At 43.3% G+C, this 16,974-nt stretch overlaps 1 protein-coding gene across 3 annotated transcripts in view; it reads left to right on the top strand.

Moving 5' to 3' along the window:
• The window catches only part of CNTN5 (contactin 5), a 2,223,160-nt gene that overhangs the window by 2,106,675 nt on the left and 99,511 nt on the right, over positions 1-16,974 (top strand). For all 3 annotated transcript variants that reach the window (XM_082244684.1, XM_082244682.1, XM_082244683.1), the window contains 2 exons: positions 6,538-6,608; positions 6,765-6,999. In XM_082244684.1, the coding sequence (XP_082100810.1) occupies positions 6,538-6,608; positions 6,765-6,999 (306 nt within the window). The remainder of the gene's footprint in view (positions 1-6,537; positions 6,609-6,764; positions 7,000-16,974) is intronic.

Raw genomic sequence — 16,974 nt, 5'->3', positions numbered from 1 at the left:
AAGGAAAGCTTTGCATTGTGGGTCTTTAGGTATAAATCTCACAAGACTAGCAGTCAAAGGCAGCAGTGCCTCAGATGATCCCAGACTACTTATATACCTAATCGCTACAGAAATTGAGTGATTAGGTGTCATCACATGTCAGGAGCAGAGCTGCTATTTTTCAGGAGAAATTCAATACAAAAAGTCAATTTTTAGGTGCTGTTCAATCGCAATTAACATTTCTAGATGTTTTCTATAATATATAGCAAATCTTCATTGTTGAGTTTAGATCGAGTTCAGGCAGCCTAAGTGGAATTGAGGGAGCCAGTGTATTCACACTAGTGCAATTTCAGATGTGACTTAAGTTGCACAGAATCGCATGACAATGGAAATCACATTGTTTTCAATGGTGCCTGTTCACATCAATGCAACTTAGCATGACACAATTTTGGAAAAGGTTCCTGTACTACTTTGGTGCGATTCCAGCATGATTAACCCTATAGAAAATACACTTCAAAGTAGCATTAACGTTTTAATACTGTATCTGATTTTCAAGAAAATATAATCACACTTTTATATACTTTATAGTCATATTTTTACATGCTTGATCTTTGTTAGTTTTATAGTAATTTATTAATTGAAGATATTTGTAGCTCAGTCACTAGAGTCAGTAGATTAACTAGTACAGTGACTGTACTTAACTTAAAACTTAAAATTGACCTTGTTAAAGGGAAGCTATAGATTTACAGCTAGTTGATCTCTTTTATATATTTGTCTAAAAAAAAAAAAAAAAAAAGTGAAAACCCTCTAATTTCCTTTTAAAAGAATAGAAATCTTAACAGGGAATATAACCTTAACATTGCAAGTTCAGAAAGGATAATGCTACTCATAATTTTATCAAGGGTATGAAGCAGGCAGAGCAAAAGGTGATCGAGGATTTCTAAAAGGTGAACTCAAGTTGTAAAGTTGTGCCCTATTGGTCTGCCAAGTATTCAGTAGAACCAGTGGGTGAGTAATCATATCTTTGTGAGGGGATGTCCGAGCACGGCAGTCAGCACTCACCTCTCCAAAGCTCGCTGACTCTTATATCCAAACTCTGGCACTAAAGGCTTTTTCACATAGAGTTTAGTGTAGTGATCCACCAAGCAAGAGAACTTTACCATATAATTCAATGGTACAGTTTATAAATATACAGTATGTGGTTATATGTGGTGTGCTTTAAAAAAAAAAAAAAAATATATATATATATATATATATATATATATATATATAAAAATCATGAAGCAGTTTCTGAAAGCTGACATACACAAACTTGTATTCTTTACCCATTAAGGACCGGAAGGTTTTACCAGGCCATTTTTTGCGATACAACACTGCATCATTTTAACTGACAATTGTGCGGTCATGCGACGCTGTACCCAAATAAAATCAATGTCCTTTTTTTCCCACAAATAGAGCTTTCTTCTGGTGGTATTTGATCACCTGTGCAATTTTTATTTTTTGCACCATAAACAAAAAAAGAGCGACAATTCTGAAAAGAAACATTTTTTTTTACGTTCTGCTATAAAACATTCCCAATAAAAAAAAAAAAAAAATCAATTTTTTTCATCAATTCAGGCCAATATGTTTTCTGCTACATATTTTTAGTAAAAAAAAAATCCCAGTAAGTGTATATTGATTGGTTTGTGCAAAAGTTATCGCATCTGAAAACTACTGGAAATAATTATTTATTTATTTATTTATTTATTTCTACTAGTAATGGTGGCGATCAGTGATTTTTAGTGGGACTGCGGCATAGCGGCAAACAGATCGGACACTTAACTGACACTTTTGGGGGGACCAGTGACATTTCTACAGTAATCAGTGTTAAAAATATGCATTGTTACTGTACTAATGACACTGGCAGGGAAGAGGTTAACAGCAGGGGCGATCAAAGGGTTAAATGTGTCCCTAGGGGGTGCTTTCTAATGGTGTGGGGGATGGACTTGCTGGATGAACACAGATACCTCTGATCCTAAATAGGAGAAACACAGGATGCCTGTATTCATCACTGACAGAACCGTGTTTAACGTGTTTACTTCGGTAGACCGCTGTCCTGTCCTAATGGGGAGCGATCGCAGGTGCCGGGCAGATATCGCATCCGCCAGATCCTCTGATTGGCTCCCCCTCTTGCCAATCGGCATATGCACTTGCCTCCAGCGGAACGGGCACGATCCCACTAACTCCTACATTAAATGACATACAGATAAGTCGTTTCACGTAACAGAGCCGACCTGCCGCAGTATAACTAGAGCGGCTGATCAGCAAGTGGTTAAATTAAAGGTGCCAAAAAAGTGAAAAATATAAGTATTTTTATCCTATAAGATTTGTAGAGTTTAGTCTACAGCAGCCTTTTCCAAAGCTGGTATCAAGGTTTACTGTCACGTTAACTAGTTGTTTTGCCCAAACAGTGACTGTAAAAGAGAGAGAGATCAGTTTTAAAGAGGTTGCAAACCTGAGAATTAAAAAAAAAAAAAAAAAAAAACGAACACCTGAAAGACAAACACATAATTATCTAGTATGCATCGCATTCTAGCTCATTATAAAATACTTACCTTAGAACGAAGCCCAGAAGTGCCGACCGCTCACCTCTCTCATGGGTGACATGTTGTGCCGCCCTTCTTCCCGGTTTGCGGCATCCGGCCATCTGATTGGCTGGAGCCGTGATGACGTCCCTCCCGCGCATGCTCGCGGGAGCCGACGGTCACGGCACGGGGCTCTGAGCACGAGCGGCCTTTCCTTCAGAGCGCATGTGCCAGTGATGTCACTGGCTGCATGCAAAGTACACGTTTAGAAGATATTTAGAGTACCTATAGGTAAGCCTTAATGTAGGCTTACCTATAGGTACAAGTTGCAGAGGAGGGTTTACTTCCTCTTTAAAGTGATTGTAAACCTCTGACAAGAAATATGAACAAAGCACATCCCTCTATACTGTAGTGTGTATTTTGTCTCAATCCAGAGCACTAAGTGTTATTTCTGTCCACTGCCTCATTCCTCTGCTATTTGCATGGGTCACTTCTGACAAATTTTCCTGATACCAAGAGCAAAAAGACAAGGGAGGGAGCTCCAGCACACAGTCTGTGATTGACAGCCTCAGCTCTTTTCCTGTGTGCTGTGTGGAGAGGGGTGTGTCCTTGATTATCAGGAAAGCCGATATATCGAGGGCCGATATGCACTTTTCCCGATATATCAGAATCGGCCCGGAGGTGACCGATATTGACGATATTTCGGGAAACTGCTTGTACCGGAGTGATGCCTGCAGCTAGAGGCATCACCCCAGTTCCGGCGTCCGTAGCCGACGGTCAGCTGTCTTGTAATGACAACCGATGCGTCTGAGAAGCCACTCGGCTGTCATTACAAGGAGTGGGAGGGGACGTCCCGCCTTCTGTGGTTCGCCAGGGTCTCACCTCCCACCGGGAGACCCGGGCAACCAGGCGTCATGGCGGCCGAAGACCCGATCAAAGCCGCATTTGGCTCTGATCAGGTGTCTATGCAAAAACCCGGAAGTGATGAGTGACATCACTTTCGGGTACTGTCTGGCGCCAGATTAAAAAAAAATTACAGCATTCAAAACAGCCAAACTTGGCGTTTTGAATGCTTTTAAGGGCAGAGGAGGGGTTTGGGGTCTTTTAGACCCCCAGATCCCTCCACAAAAGTACCTGTCAAAAAATAAAAATAAAAAAAAAATGTTTTAAATGTACAAAAATATTGGCCAATATCGACCGATACCGATATGCATTGGCCAAAATATTGGTGTCGGTATCGGCAATTGGTCTATCACTAGTTTGTCCCTTCCCCACAATCAGCTCTCTGCCCTTCTTACTGAGCTAACCTCAGCTCCCTGCTCTCTGCTTTCTGAAAGCTCAGACAAGCTGTATAAATTCAGGACTTTGAATGGCTATAGAGAAGAGAATACTGTGGATAAAAAGGTACAACTTGTAGAAGTAGAAGGATTTGTTTAATCTCTGTGGATCACCCGAGGCTATTCTGGGTATATGTGAGGGTTTACAACCACTTTGATCCTTTTCCCCCCGAGAAACTCTTGAAGTTATTTTGAGGTCTCAGTGAACCCCTGCTAAAAGGACTTTATTGATGGTCAGTGGGAAGAATAACCCCTTGGTGTGGTGGTCAAAATGCCACCCTTACAGACTGCTAAGATCACTGGTGGCTCTGCCAAGTGGTGTTGGACCCAGAACCATGCAGGCACCATCAGATAGGAGGTCAATCAGCTACAGCTCAAGGAACCCCTAGGTTAGAATGGCTGGTCTAGAAGTTTCAATTAGAAGAAAATATTTACCCTGCATCTTGATACTATCCCAGCGGATGCTTTGGTCTTCTTCTCTCCTGTCCATGAGCAGCCTTCAACATGTTTCCTTACAATGTAGAGATGCCGGTCCTGCATTGTATGGGTTGATGTTGGTGAGGATGCAACCGCAGGACCAGCAAAGAAGAAGCTTTGGAGGACTGATCATCCAGTGTGAAGGGAGCCTGCAGAACCATAAAGTAAGGTAAAAGGTACTCTGTTAAGTCCCCCTAGACTAAACAAGCCATATAAACAGTATATTAGTGACCTTGGAGTTCCAATTGTGTTAGTATCCTTTTTTTTCTTAATTTAAAGTGATATTAAGGAATTAAAAAAAAAAAAAATAACAAACATGACATACTTACCTGGTCTAGCAAATGGTTTTGCACAGAGCACCACCAAATCCCCTCTTCTTGGGTCCCCCGCTGTTGTTCCTGGCTCTTCCCTCCTGCCGAGTGCCCAAGCAAGCTCGCTCCTGAGTCGCTTCTCTCTGTGTCCATTCACACATGGAGCGTGGCTTGGCCTCGCCTCTGCTCTCTCCTCATTGGCTCACTGGCTGTGATTGACAGTAACGGGAGCAATGGCTTCCACTGCTGCCTCAGCCAATGAGGAGGAAGGAAGGGACCCAGGAGAGCTGCTGCACATTGCTGGATCGAGATCAGGCTCGAGTATAAGGGCTGCTGCACATAGAATGCACAAAGGTAAAAGACCCAAGCTTTTACAACTACTTATTTTTTTTTTTTTTTTCATTGTACTTTATTACTATCATAAGATGGCTGATATGCTATAAGTTGTTGGGGTATGCCATATGACGTCCACCCAGATCGATGAATGAACTGGTTAAACACATCTATACACAAGTGTTTTACTAATCATTATGCAGAAACGTTTCTTCTAGAAAACACGTGTAATAACATTACTAACATTTATTACAGCCGTGGGAATGAGGTCTTAGGCATTCAGGCTTTTTTTTTTTTTTTTAACTTATCTAAATGCAGCCCATTTTTTAATGGACTTGTACATATGGGTATATAAACTTGTGTTGTGTATGGATCAGTAAAAAAATATATATATACAAAAGAATATGCGCGTGTATATGGGTACATTCCACCCCCTTGACAAAAAAACAGCCAAAAGAATGTCTATGCGTGTGTAGGTATACACAAGAATAAACACTTTTATATGCACAAATAGGGCTGCTGATAGGGGAGGACCACCACTCCTGTAGGGGGCCGGGGAACATAGGGGGGCCCGAACAGCAGAGGGAATCAGTGCGGTCAGACAGAGGGGAAATTACAGGATGCCCTGTGCGACTCTCCTGCAGCAGCTGAAAACCAGTTTCTCTCCATCCCACCAGCTTTCAGCTTCTGCAGGGAGAGACACAGACACAAGGCCCCCCAGCTTCCCTATACTATAAAAAAAAAATAACAAATTGTAAAAAAAAAAAATTATTTAAAACAAATGTAAAATAAAATAATTTTAAAACATTTAAACAATTTTTTTAAAAAGTATACATTTTTTTAAAAAATTTAAAAAAACTATTACAAAAAGGGCTAATTCACACATTTTCCCTGTTATCTTTGTGTCCTCTAAGAACTATTTTAGTATATTTTGAAAACGTTTTTTGATATATTCAAGGGGGGTGGGACTTCCAGGTAGACTGTGCAGGGCCCGTGATTTTTTTTTTTTTCAAATATGAAGTTTATTGAGACAAACAAAGAGGAATAACAACATGTTACATATAAAACATCCACAGTAGACAATCTTCTCGCAAGGCAAGACAAAATGCTAAAAGAGGCAATACCATCAGAAAAGCAAATGCATAACTGAGTCTTCCGTTAGGCAAGAGAAAAAACATCCAAAGTGGGTCCCACTACGGTGGGCCAGAAAACTTAAGAAGTGACGGCCCCGTGATTTTTAACAGCAGCCCTGCTCATGTGGTATACAGCCCATCCTCATGTTTTTATGCAAGAACATTCTGCCCGGAATATCTGATGTTCATAAATCAGTACCGTGTGCAAGAACCCTTAATAGCTCTATATCCATCTTTAAATCACCTAAATATACAGACTAACATGCCAAACTAGATTGCAGTCTGATATATTTCGCCTAGGGTAAGCAAAATTCTGTCATTTTTCTTTTTTTATCTTTTCATTTTCTTTTTTTTTTTTATTTTACCGTTTATTATTGTAGCCTTTTTTTTATTGTTGTTCTAGTGCCCAAGACTCCCCCAGCAAATGTCAGCGGTGGAAGTGGAAGGCGTCATGAACTGGTGATAACGTGGGAGGTATGCTTATCCTTATTAAATTTATCTCGGCAATGACGTTCATTTTATTGTGAAGTTATTTCTGCTATTTACTCAACCTGCAATCTCATGTTCACATGTGGACACAGGACTCTGGTTTTCTTTGGTTAATAATAAATAATGCGCTGACTTTTCCAGCCGGTCTCAGAAGAATTTCAGAACGGCGAGGGGTTTGGTTACATCGTGGCATTCAGGCCAAATGACACCAGGGGATGGAAAGAGAAAATGGTGACCTCTTCAGATGCCTCCAAGTTTATCTACAGAGATGAAAGCACGCCGCCGCTCACACCTTTTGAAGTGAAAGTTGGAGTGTACAATAATAAAGGCGATGGCCCCTTCAGTGATATCGTGTTCATCTGCTCTGCTGAAGGAGGTGAGAAAACCTGACATTATTATTATTATTGTGAATGCAGTTAAAGGGGAACTCTGTAAAACCAGAATATTTATTGATGTAAAAAGAGTGGCTATTATTAGTACTGTATAACCAGTAATTAAAGCTGAACTCCAGGCAAACTGCTAAATATGTAGATATAAGGGGATGATTTATTCAAAATGGAGATCTCAGAATCTGGTGCAGCTGTGCAAGGTAGCAAATCAGATTCTAACTTTGGCTATGATCACACTGATCAGACACGAAAGTCGTACGACGTCCAATACGACTTTGCCCTGGGACTTCATGTTCGACTTCCATGTGACTTCAATGAACAGGATCCAACTTTGATCTGACTTTGGGATGACTGCGACTTTGCTTTTGTTATGGAGAAAAGCTCACGACGAATTTATAAAAAAAAAAAAAAAAGGTGTCCCCTTCCCCCTATCCATACCAGGCCCTTTAAGGGGGGAAACCCCCCAAAAAAACAGCATGTGGTCTCCCCAAAATCCATACCAGACAATTATGCAAGCATGCAGCCTGGCAGGCCAGCAAAGGGGGGGGGGGAGCAAGCACTCCCCCCGAACCATACAATGCCACATGCCCCAAAGCTCCTTGTCCCCATGTTGATGGTGACAAGCCTTCTTGGTAAAAGGGGCTTACAGATTCCGATAGGCCCCCTGTCCGCATACCGGCACAACCACTGCCCAGGGTTGTCAGCAGTGGCAGGTGGTGCTCAGAATTTTGGGAGGGCGACAAACCAATGCCACCCCCCACGGGAGATGGATGTGAAGGCTGAAATCCCCCCCCCCCCGTGCCGGAGAAAGACGTGAAGGCAATCAGAAGCCTCCTTACCTTAGGAGGCAGAAGGTAGGGATGCTGCTCCTCGCTCCAGGGCTGTTTCTTCTCCAAAACATCAGAGAATGTATACACCGCTCAGATGAGTAAATAAAAAGCTTCCACTGTGGGTGTTGGCCCCGGCTCGTCACCGTGCCGTTGTGGATATAGAGGAAAGGTTGGCCGCACACCAACAGAAGCTTAAATGAAATGAAGTCCTTTATTGCATAAGTCAAACACAACACTACACAGTGAACAAGCACGTTTGACACATGTGAAACGCGTCTACCTGTATCCTGTGTATCCTGCCCGTGTTTGACTTATGCAATAAAGGACTTAATTTCATTTAAGCTTCTGGTGATGTGCGGCCAACCTTTCTTCTATGTCCACCGTTTCTAGTCCTCCCGGCCGAACAGGAAGTGTGTCCTGAGATCCCATTGGCCGGGAGTCCTAAGACTCCCTGGCCAATGTGGTCTCAGGACTCGCTTCCTGATTGACCAGGGGGAGAATCAGGAAGACAATAGCGAATATTAATTTGTTATTGTCACACAAGTGAGTGGGCTCAGGACACAGTGCTCTACGCCCTGAGCCCACCCTTTTTTGAAGCCAATTAGAGCCTCAGGCTCTAATCATGTGCTTCAAAAGAAAAAAAATATCAATTGAAATCCATGCGTCCGGCGCCCTTACATGTAGATTAGGGGCTGGGCGCATAGATTAGGGGGGTGGCGCCCCTGTTCTCCGTATGGACAGGCCGCCACTGGTTGCAGTAAGAGGCCCTTATCCCCCCCCGCCCCAAAGCACCCAGCCCCCCCCATGTTAAGAGCATGTGGCCTGGTATGGACCAGGAGGAGGGGGCGCTCGCTCATACCCCCCCCCTTTTCCTGACCTGCCAGGCCGCATGCTCAAATAAGGGTCTGGTATGGATTGGTGGGGGGGGCCCACTCCAATATTTTTATTTTTTTGGTGTGGGTTTTCCCCTCAAGATTCTCTGAGCACAAATCACATGCCACTAGTCAGATCAGTTAAGATGATGATCTCAACTTCCATTCAAATCAATGGGCTAAAATCATGCCCAATTTAGACCAAAGTAGTGCAGGAAGAATTTTTGAAGTCGGGCCAGTTAAGACAGCTCTCATAGGGAACCATTGATTTTGACATGTGAAGCAACTTGTGCTCTTGAAGTCGGAGCACATTTTGGACCAGTGTGAATCGGTCTTTCATCTTGTTCAAATAACCTTTGACAAAAAAACTGGAAGCTTAATGGTTTCTATGTACAGCTGCACCGGATTTTGCATTCCCCAGTTTTAGTAAATAACCCCCATAGTGAGATATACAAATGAGTTATTTTATCTGCCAAAGGGGGTTTATTTCTGTCCATCCAGTCCTGAGATTTATATAGATCTGCCACACAGCATAGTCCTGTCTGGCAGGGGAGGAGACCTGATATTTTTTCTGCTGAGTGGGTAGTAAGTATCGCTAAGACTTCGTTTACATCTCTGCATTCCTGGAACATACAAAAAGCATGTGTCGCGCTTGCTGTGCTATAAATTGTTAATGGCACCCCAAACAAAAAAAGTGAATTTGTTATGCACCACAAACACAGCTAAATGCACGGTATATATCAGGCAAACCTGAGTGCGATCAAAAGCTCCATGTGCTACTTTGCTGCGTTTGTCAGGTAGGACAGCCCATTAGTATTATGCATGTCACACAGCAAATGTACAAAAAAACCCCACAAAAAACACACTTTTGCTAGGTGTGTGTGGGGTCTAAGGGTTTTTTCACACATTCATCGCTTTTCATTAGGACCATTTTTCAGAGGGCAAATGACAGGTGACATTGCCTCCCTCCCTGCCTGATTTAACTCTGTAAATGTCGCCCTTTTGTACAGTAATCGCGTGCATTGCACATGGTTGTGAGGCAGTTGTGGTGCAGCCCCATTGGTCTCATTGGGTGCGTTTGACAGGTGGCACCTCTTTTCAATCTCTGTTGCCTAAAATAAAATATTGCAGCTGTGAAACAAAACAGCATGGCATTAGAACAGTACTGTCAGGCTGTAATATTAAGATTCCAGTGGGTGTTCGGAGGGAGGAAACACCACAACTCAGTCGCCTGTTTTTACCGCCCTCCAGCCGCCTGTGTAAAAAGCGCCTGCAGGTCCTGCCTGTGACTGGACGGGGAAGGAGAAGCAGAAGACTGCTTCTGTCATTCTGCTCTTTCCACCTAACAGTACATGAGCACTGCACTGCAGCACAGCTTTTTGTGCTGCTTCTTTATCTCCCAATCTGAGCTCTGCTGTACTGGGACTGAAAGAGGCTAATGCCAAGTGGAATTCAAGGACCCATACAGCTTGCATTAAAAAAAAATTATATATATATATATATATATTATATTAATATATATATTAATATATATATATTAATACAGAGGACTACTCATTTGTGTTTGTTTTTATCTGCATGTGGTTTGAATTTTACCTCTTTTTTTTTTTAAACTTAAGAAAAGGTCATATTTTTTTTATTTTTTATTCCATAATGGTAATTTTAATGAGACATACAAATAAGCCTCCATTGTCGCAAGGGAGATCCATCTATCAGTCCTGCTTTACACTTAGCTTCACCGATGCCTCAGACCTTGCCAGGATCTATTATTAACAATATATACAGATACAAGGAATCCTCTGAGAAGTCTTGCCGCATCGCTGGGTATTTATATCAGAGAGCATGGTGTACAGGCAGCATCGTACAAGTACCGTGACCTTGAGGTCTTCTTATGAGTAAGTACTAAAGGTTTGAAATGCTTTAAGGTAGTCGCTGCTTGTTCAGTGTGCCCTCTGATTTAAATAAACTCCCACCATTATGGCAAGACTTCTCCGAAGATTTGTGTCTGTATATATCGTTGGCAGTAAGCTTCAAGCTCACCTTTTTCATGTGTTCCACTTATGGTTTTACATGTTTTTCATGGTCTCGGTTATACCTAATTATTTTTTTTTTTTGTCATGATCCAGGTCTAGTCCACATTTTTCATATTTTAAATGGTGCCAAGGGTGATCTGCACACTGAAGAGCTTGTTTTTTTTTCTGATCAGTGGCACTGACTCATGTCCTTCTACCTCCTGTGCCTCACCACTGGCCCATCGCTGTGATGGGCCGCCTTAGTAATAGTGAGCCAGAGGGCCAGAGCCAGTGACCATGAAGCTGGATTCTGTTTTTCGGAATAAAGCACACCTCTGTTTGGTGATACTATACTGTGGCACTGTGTAGAAGAACCAAAATGACATAAAGGTACCTGAAGGTGTTTGCAACAAGTGGTAGGCATCAGTTTGTAATTTTCTAATGGTCACTTAAACCACTTCCCACCCGCCTTCAATGTACTGCGGGTGAGCGGGCGTTGTAGGCAAAGCAACGTACCCGTACATCACTGCCTACTTCCTGGTTTAGGGCGCACGCATGCACACCCCCCGCTGTGATTGTACAAAGCGGGAGCGCGCATGTACATCCCCTGCCCAGCACCTGCTGTGATTGTACACAGTGGGAGCGCGCATGCACACCCCCTGCCTGGCAACTGTTGTTATTGTACACAGCGGGAGCACGCATGTACATCCTCTTCCCAGCACCCGCTGTGATTGTACACAGCGGGAGCGCGCATGTACATCCCCCGCTCAGCACTTGCTGTGATTGTACAAAGCGGGATCGCACATGTACTTCCCCAGCCCAGCACCTGCTGTGATTGTACACAGCGAGAGCGCGCATGTACATCCCCCGCCCAGCACCTGCCTGGCAACTGCTGTGATTGTACACAGCGGGAGCGCGCATGTACATCCCCTGCCCAGCACCTGCTGTGATTGTACACAGCGGGAGCACGCATGCACACCCCTTGCCTGGCAAATGTTGTTATTGTACACAGCGGGAGCATGCATGTACATCCCCCGCTCAGCACTAGCTGTGATTGTACAAAGCGGGATCGCACATGTACTTCCCCAGCCCAGCACCTGCTGTGATTGTACACAGCGAGAGCGCGCATGTACATCCCCCGCCCAGCACCTGCTGTGATTGTACACAGCGGGAGCGCGCATGCACACCCCTTGCCTGGCAAATGTTGTTATTGTACACAGCGGGAGCGCGCATGTACATCCCCCGCTCAGCACTAGCTGTGATTGTACACAGCGGGAGCACGCGTGTACATCCCCCGCCCAGCACCCGCTGTGATTGTACACAGCGGGAGCGCGCATGTACATCCCCCGCCCAGCACCTGCTGTGATTGTACACAGCGGGAGCGCGCATGTACATCCCCCGCCCAGCACCTGCTGTGATTGTACACAGCGGGAGCGCGCATGTACATCCCCCGCCCAGCACCTGCTGTGATTGTACACAGCGGGAGCGCGCATGTACATCCCCCGCCCAGCACCTGCTGTGATTGTACACAGCGGGAGCGTACATGTACATCCCCCTCCCAGCACCTGCTGTGATTGTACACAGCGGGAGAGTGCATGCACACCACCCGCCCAGCACCTGCTGTGATTGTACACAGCAGGAGCGCGCATGTACATCCTCCGCTTTTCACCTGCTGTAATTGTACACAGCGGGAGCGCGCATGCACACCCCCTGCCTGGCAACTGCTGTGATTGTACACAGCGGGAGCACACATGTACATCCCCCGCCCAGCGCCTGCTGTGATTGTACACAGCGGGAGCGTGCATGCACACCCCCTGCCCGGCACCTGCCGTGATTATACACAGCGGGAGCCTGTCAGCAAGTCCCAGCTAATAATTCACAGCTGGGACCTTGTAGTATGGTAAGCAACGGGTTAAGTTGCTGTCTGCAAAATGTTACAATTATGTATATGTCTGGGAGCTGGGTGTGGCTGAAGTTTCAGTTGATGCGTGGTGTTCAGTGAATAAAGAAGCAACCTGTACAGCCTGGTTTGTGTTAATACACTACAGACCTGCTGATCGGCTGTGTGCAATCACAGCCCAGAGCTCTGTGTTGACAATCAACACAGAGCTTTGTACAGAGGGAGCAATCTCTTATTTTCTCACCCCTGTCTCTTAGCAAAAGCAGCACACTTTAAACATAGTTAGGCACACATTTAACCCCTTGATCGCCCTAGATGTTACCCCCTTCCCAGCCAGCTTCATTAGTACAGTGGCAGTGTATAGCATTATCACTGATCACTGTAATAATGTCACTGGTGATGCCAGTGGCAGTTAGTCAGTTCACAATCAGTTAGTGTCAGATCGACCACCACACTATCGCAGTCCCATTATAAATTGCTGATCACCACCATTAATAGTATAAAAAAAAATTAAAAATACAAATTCCAGTATATATCCCACAGTCAGTAGGCGCTATAACATTTACTCAAACTAAATAATATACACTTATTGGGATTTCTTTATCAAAGACTTGTAACAGAATCCATTTTGGCCAAAATTTACGAAGAAATTTGATTTTTCTTTTATTTTTTATTGGATATGTTATATACCAGACAGTAAAAAAAAAAGTTTTCAACTTTTTTTTTCGTTTACATCGCAAAAAAATAAAAAAACCCAGTCGTGATCAAATATCACCAAAAGAAAGCTTTATTTGTATGAAAAAAATCATATAAATTTAGTTTGGATAAAGCATTGCAATTTCCAGTTAAAGAAGTTCAAGTGGTTAAAGTAACCCTTTCTGTTCCTCAAGCATGTGAACATAGTAGTATCTTCATAATACGCTCTGTCAGCTGTTTCAAACACTCTTCTTTTTTTTCTCCAAAATATTGAATCTTAGTTGCCTAGGCTATGCTGTTACTCATATGCAAATATTGACTTTTCTTAAAAGTCAGCAGCCAAACCCTTGTCTCAATTTCAAATTGCTTAACTGCTGATGTATGCAGAGAGCATAAACATTTATTTTTATTCACTTGTAATGTGCTTCTAAACTTGTTAGCAAACCTAACTACTCCAGGAAGAGTCAGTTCTCTAGTACAGCCCCCCTTGTCTGCTTACTTTCTATGGTGGCAGCTCCTCCACCCCTCCCCTCACCTCCCTACATAACCTTCTATGTAGCTACCAAAGGAAGAGCGAAGGTGAATACTATTGGACATCAGCTGTGAATCTTTTTTCGGCTGCTGACATTGTTTCCAAAAAGGTGGCACCCAGCAACAGTCTTAGGGCTTTTGGATGTCTACACAAGTGAGACTTTTACAGGTACACTACCGTTCAAAAGTTTGGGGTCACCCAGATAATTTCATGTTTTCCATGAAAACTCAGACTTTTATTAATCAAATGAGTTGCAAAATGAATAAAAAATATAGTAAAGACATTGACGAGGTTAGAAATAATGATTTTTATTTGAAATAATAATTTTGTCCTTCAAACTTTGCTTTCATCAGAGAATTCCCCATTTGCAACAATTACAGCCTTGCAGACCTTCGGCATTCTAGCTGTCAATTTGTTGAGGTAATCTGAAGAAATGTCACCCCACGCTTCCTGAGGCACCTCCCACAAGTTGGATTGGCTTGATGGGCACTTCTTACGTACCATGCGGTCAAGCTGCTCCAACAACAGCTCAATAGGGTTGAGATCTAGTGACTGCGCTGGCCAATCCATTACAGACAGAATACCAGGTGACTGCTTCTTCCCTAAATTGTTCTTGCATAGTCTGGAGGTGTTCTTTGGGTCATTGTCCTGTTGTAGGAGGAAATTGGCTCCAATCAAGCACTGACCACAGGGTATGGCATGGCATTGAAAAATGGAGTAATAGCCTTCCTTTTCGAAATCCCTTTTACCTTGTACAATCTCCCACTTTACCAGCACCATAGCAGCCCCAGACCATCACATTACCTCCACCATTCTTGACAGATGGCATCAGGCACTCCTCCAGCATCTGTTCACTTGTTCTGCATCTCACAAATGTTCTTCTGTGTGATCCAAGCACCTCAAACTTAGATTTGTCTGTCCATAACCCTTTTTTCCAATCTTCCTCTGTCCAATGTCTGTGTTCTTTTGCCCATCTTAATCTTTTCCTTTTATTGGCCAGTCTCAGGTATGGCTTTTTCTTTGCCACTCTGCCTAGAAGGCCAACATCCCGAAGTCCCCTTTTCACTGTGGACGTTGAGACCGGCATTTTGCGGTATCATTTAATGAAGCTGCCAGCTGAGGACATGTGAGGCATCTATTTCTCAAACTAGAGACTCTAATGTACTTGTCCTCTTGCTTAGTTGTGCACCGGGGCCTCCCACATCTCTTTCTATTCTGGTTGGAGCCCGTTTGTGCTGTTCTCTAAAGGGAGTAGTACACACCATTATAGGAAATCTTCCGTGTCTTGGCAATTTCTCGCATGGCATAGCCTTCATTTCTCAGAACAAGAATAGATTGTTGAGTTTCAGAAGAAAGTTCTCTTTTTCTGGCCATTTTGAGATTATAATCAAACCCAAAAATGCTTATGCTCCAGATACTCAACTAGCTCAAAGGAAGGCCAGTTTTATAGCTTCTCTAATCAGCACAACAGTTTTCAGCTGTGCTAACATAATTGCACAAGGGTTTTGTAATCATCATTTGGCATTTTAACATTATTAGCTAACATAATGTACCATTAGAACACATGAGTGATGGTTGCTGGAAATGGGCCTCTGTACACCTATGTAGATATTCCATTAAAAATCAGCTGTTTCAAGCTAGTTTAGTCATTTACCACATTAACAATGTCTACACTGCATTTTTGATTAATTTAATGTTATCTTCTTTGAAAAAAAAAAAAAAAAAACAGTGCTTTTCTTTCAAAAATAAGAATATTTCTAAGTGACCCAAAACTTTTGAATGGTAGTGTATATAACATGCCTAAAGTATGTGATACTTGGAGTCCCTGGCTGCTCTATATGGGCTCTGGTAACTTTAAATCATATTTATAGCTTGATTATTGCAGGGATGTTAAGATCTGGCCATGGCTATGGTCCACTGGTCGCGTGCTCAGTCGCGTGGGTTCCCCCCCCCCTTTATTCTCACCTTCTCTCTTTCTCCTCTTTCTCCCTTCTTGTTGCTTGTCTGTTCCAGTTGATAAGAGCCGTACCCTTGCAGTGCTGGGAAAAGGTCATCCATCGCCCAGGGCAAAGGTGCCAAACTGCACCCCTCCTCTTCCCTTAGGGTTATGGTCAAGGCACCTTCATCCCTGCAATAAACCATTGCGTCCCTCCTGCCCACCCCTTGTCCCAGCCCTGTACACTTGTCTTGTACTTAGCACGTGGTCCATGACCCAGTGTTTTCTTTTTTCCTGTGAAGTATTGAATACATTTTTCTTTGTGACTGTTTATCTCCTATTTGTGACTGATGTATTTACCTTTTATGGATTACATTGCACATGTTATATGCCATTTTAGTTATTTTGGGCCTGTGACAGTATAGCCCATTCCATACATATTACATATGACTTTTTATGGCTTGTTACTCTTTGTCTATGTGTATGTTTAAAATAAGAATATTTGTGTAGCACTACCCCCATAGGAGCCGCTGATTTTTGCTGGCTCTTCTCCAAACAATACAGAGGCTACCAGTCCCATAGGCCACAGTCCATTAACTCTGACTCCATTTAACAGTTTAGGGGATGTCTTTTTATGATTTGCTTGTAGGACTTGTAACAGGAGAGGGGTTGGATGTTATTGGATACTCCAAAAATGCTGACTTGTAACTGGAGGACACACTTCACTAGAGGAAACTTCTTTGAACAGTCTTTAAGCAAGAAATAAAATAGAAGACCAGAACTGGGACCCTATAAGAACTGTCTCAGACAGTAAGCCAGCGCTGGCACCTCAAAAGGAACCTCGCACAGTCACTAGGAGCCAGAGCTGTGGTCAATACTCACAATGTATCAGGGCAGCTACACACCTTTCAGTGTTCACCAGTCACTGTTCAGTGAGTTCTCCCGACCAGATCCTGAGGTGAAACTGCTTGTTAGCTCCAAAGATAATTAGGAATAGGCCCCCAAAGCTCTGCTATAAATAGGACTTTAATGAACATCAGCAGACTCCAGCAGAACTTCCTCAAAGAGTCAGAAGCCCCTGAGGCTGGGAATTTCTCCAGCAGAATAAGAAAATGACTGCCCCAGACCCCAGGCTATTTATGTCCCCCCAGCCACCTACTGGACACACCTTCCCAGGGACTGGC

The sequence above is a fragment of the Pelophylax lessonae genome (genome assembly GCF_965119305.1).
Source record: "Pelophylax lessonae genome assembly, chromosome: 2".
In the NCBI taxonomy this organism is placed as follows: domain Eukaryota; kingdom Metazoa; phylum Chordata; class Amphibia; order Anura; family Ranidae; genus Pelophylax; species Pelophylax lessonae.
This window is presented reverse-complemented; position numbering and strand designations above follow the sequence as displayed.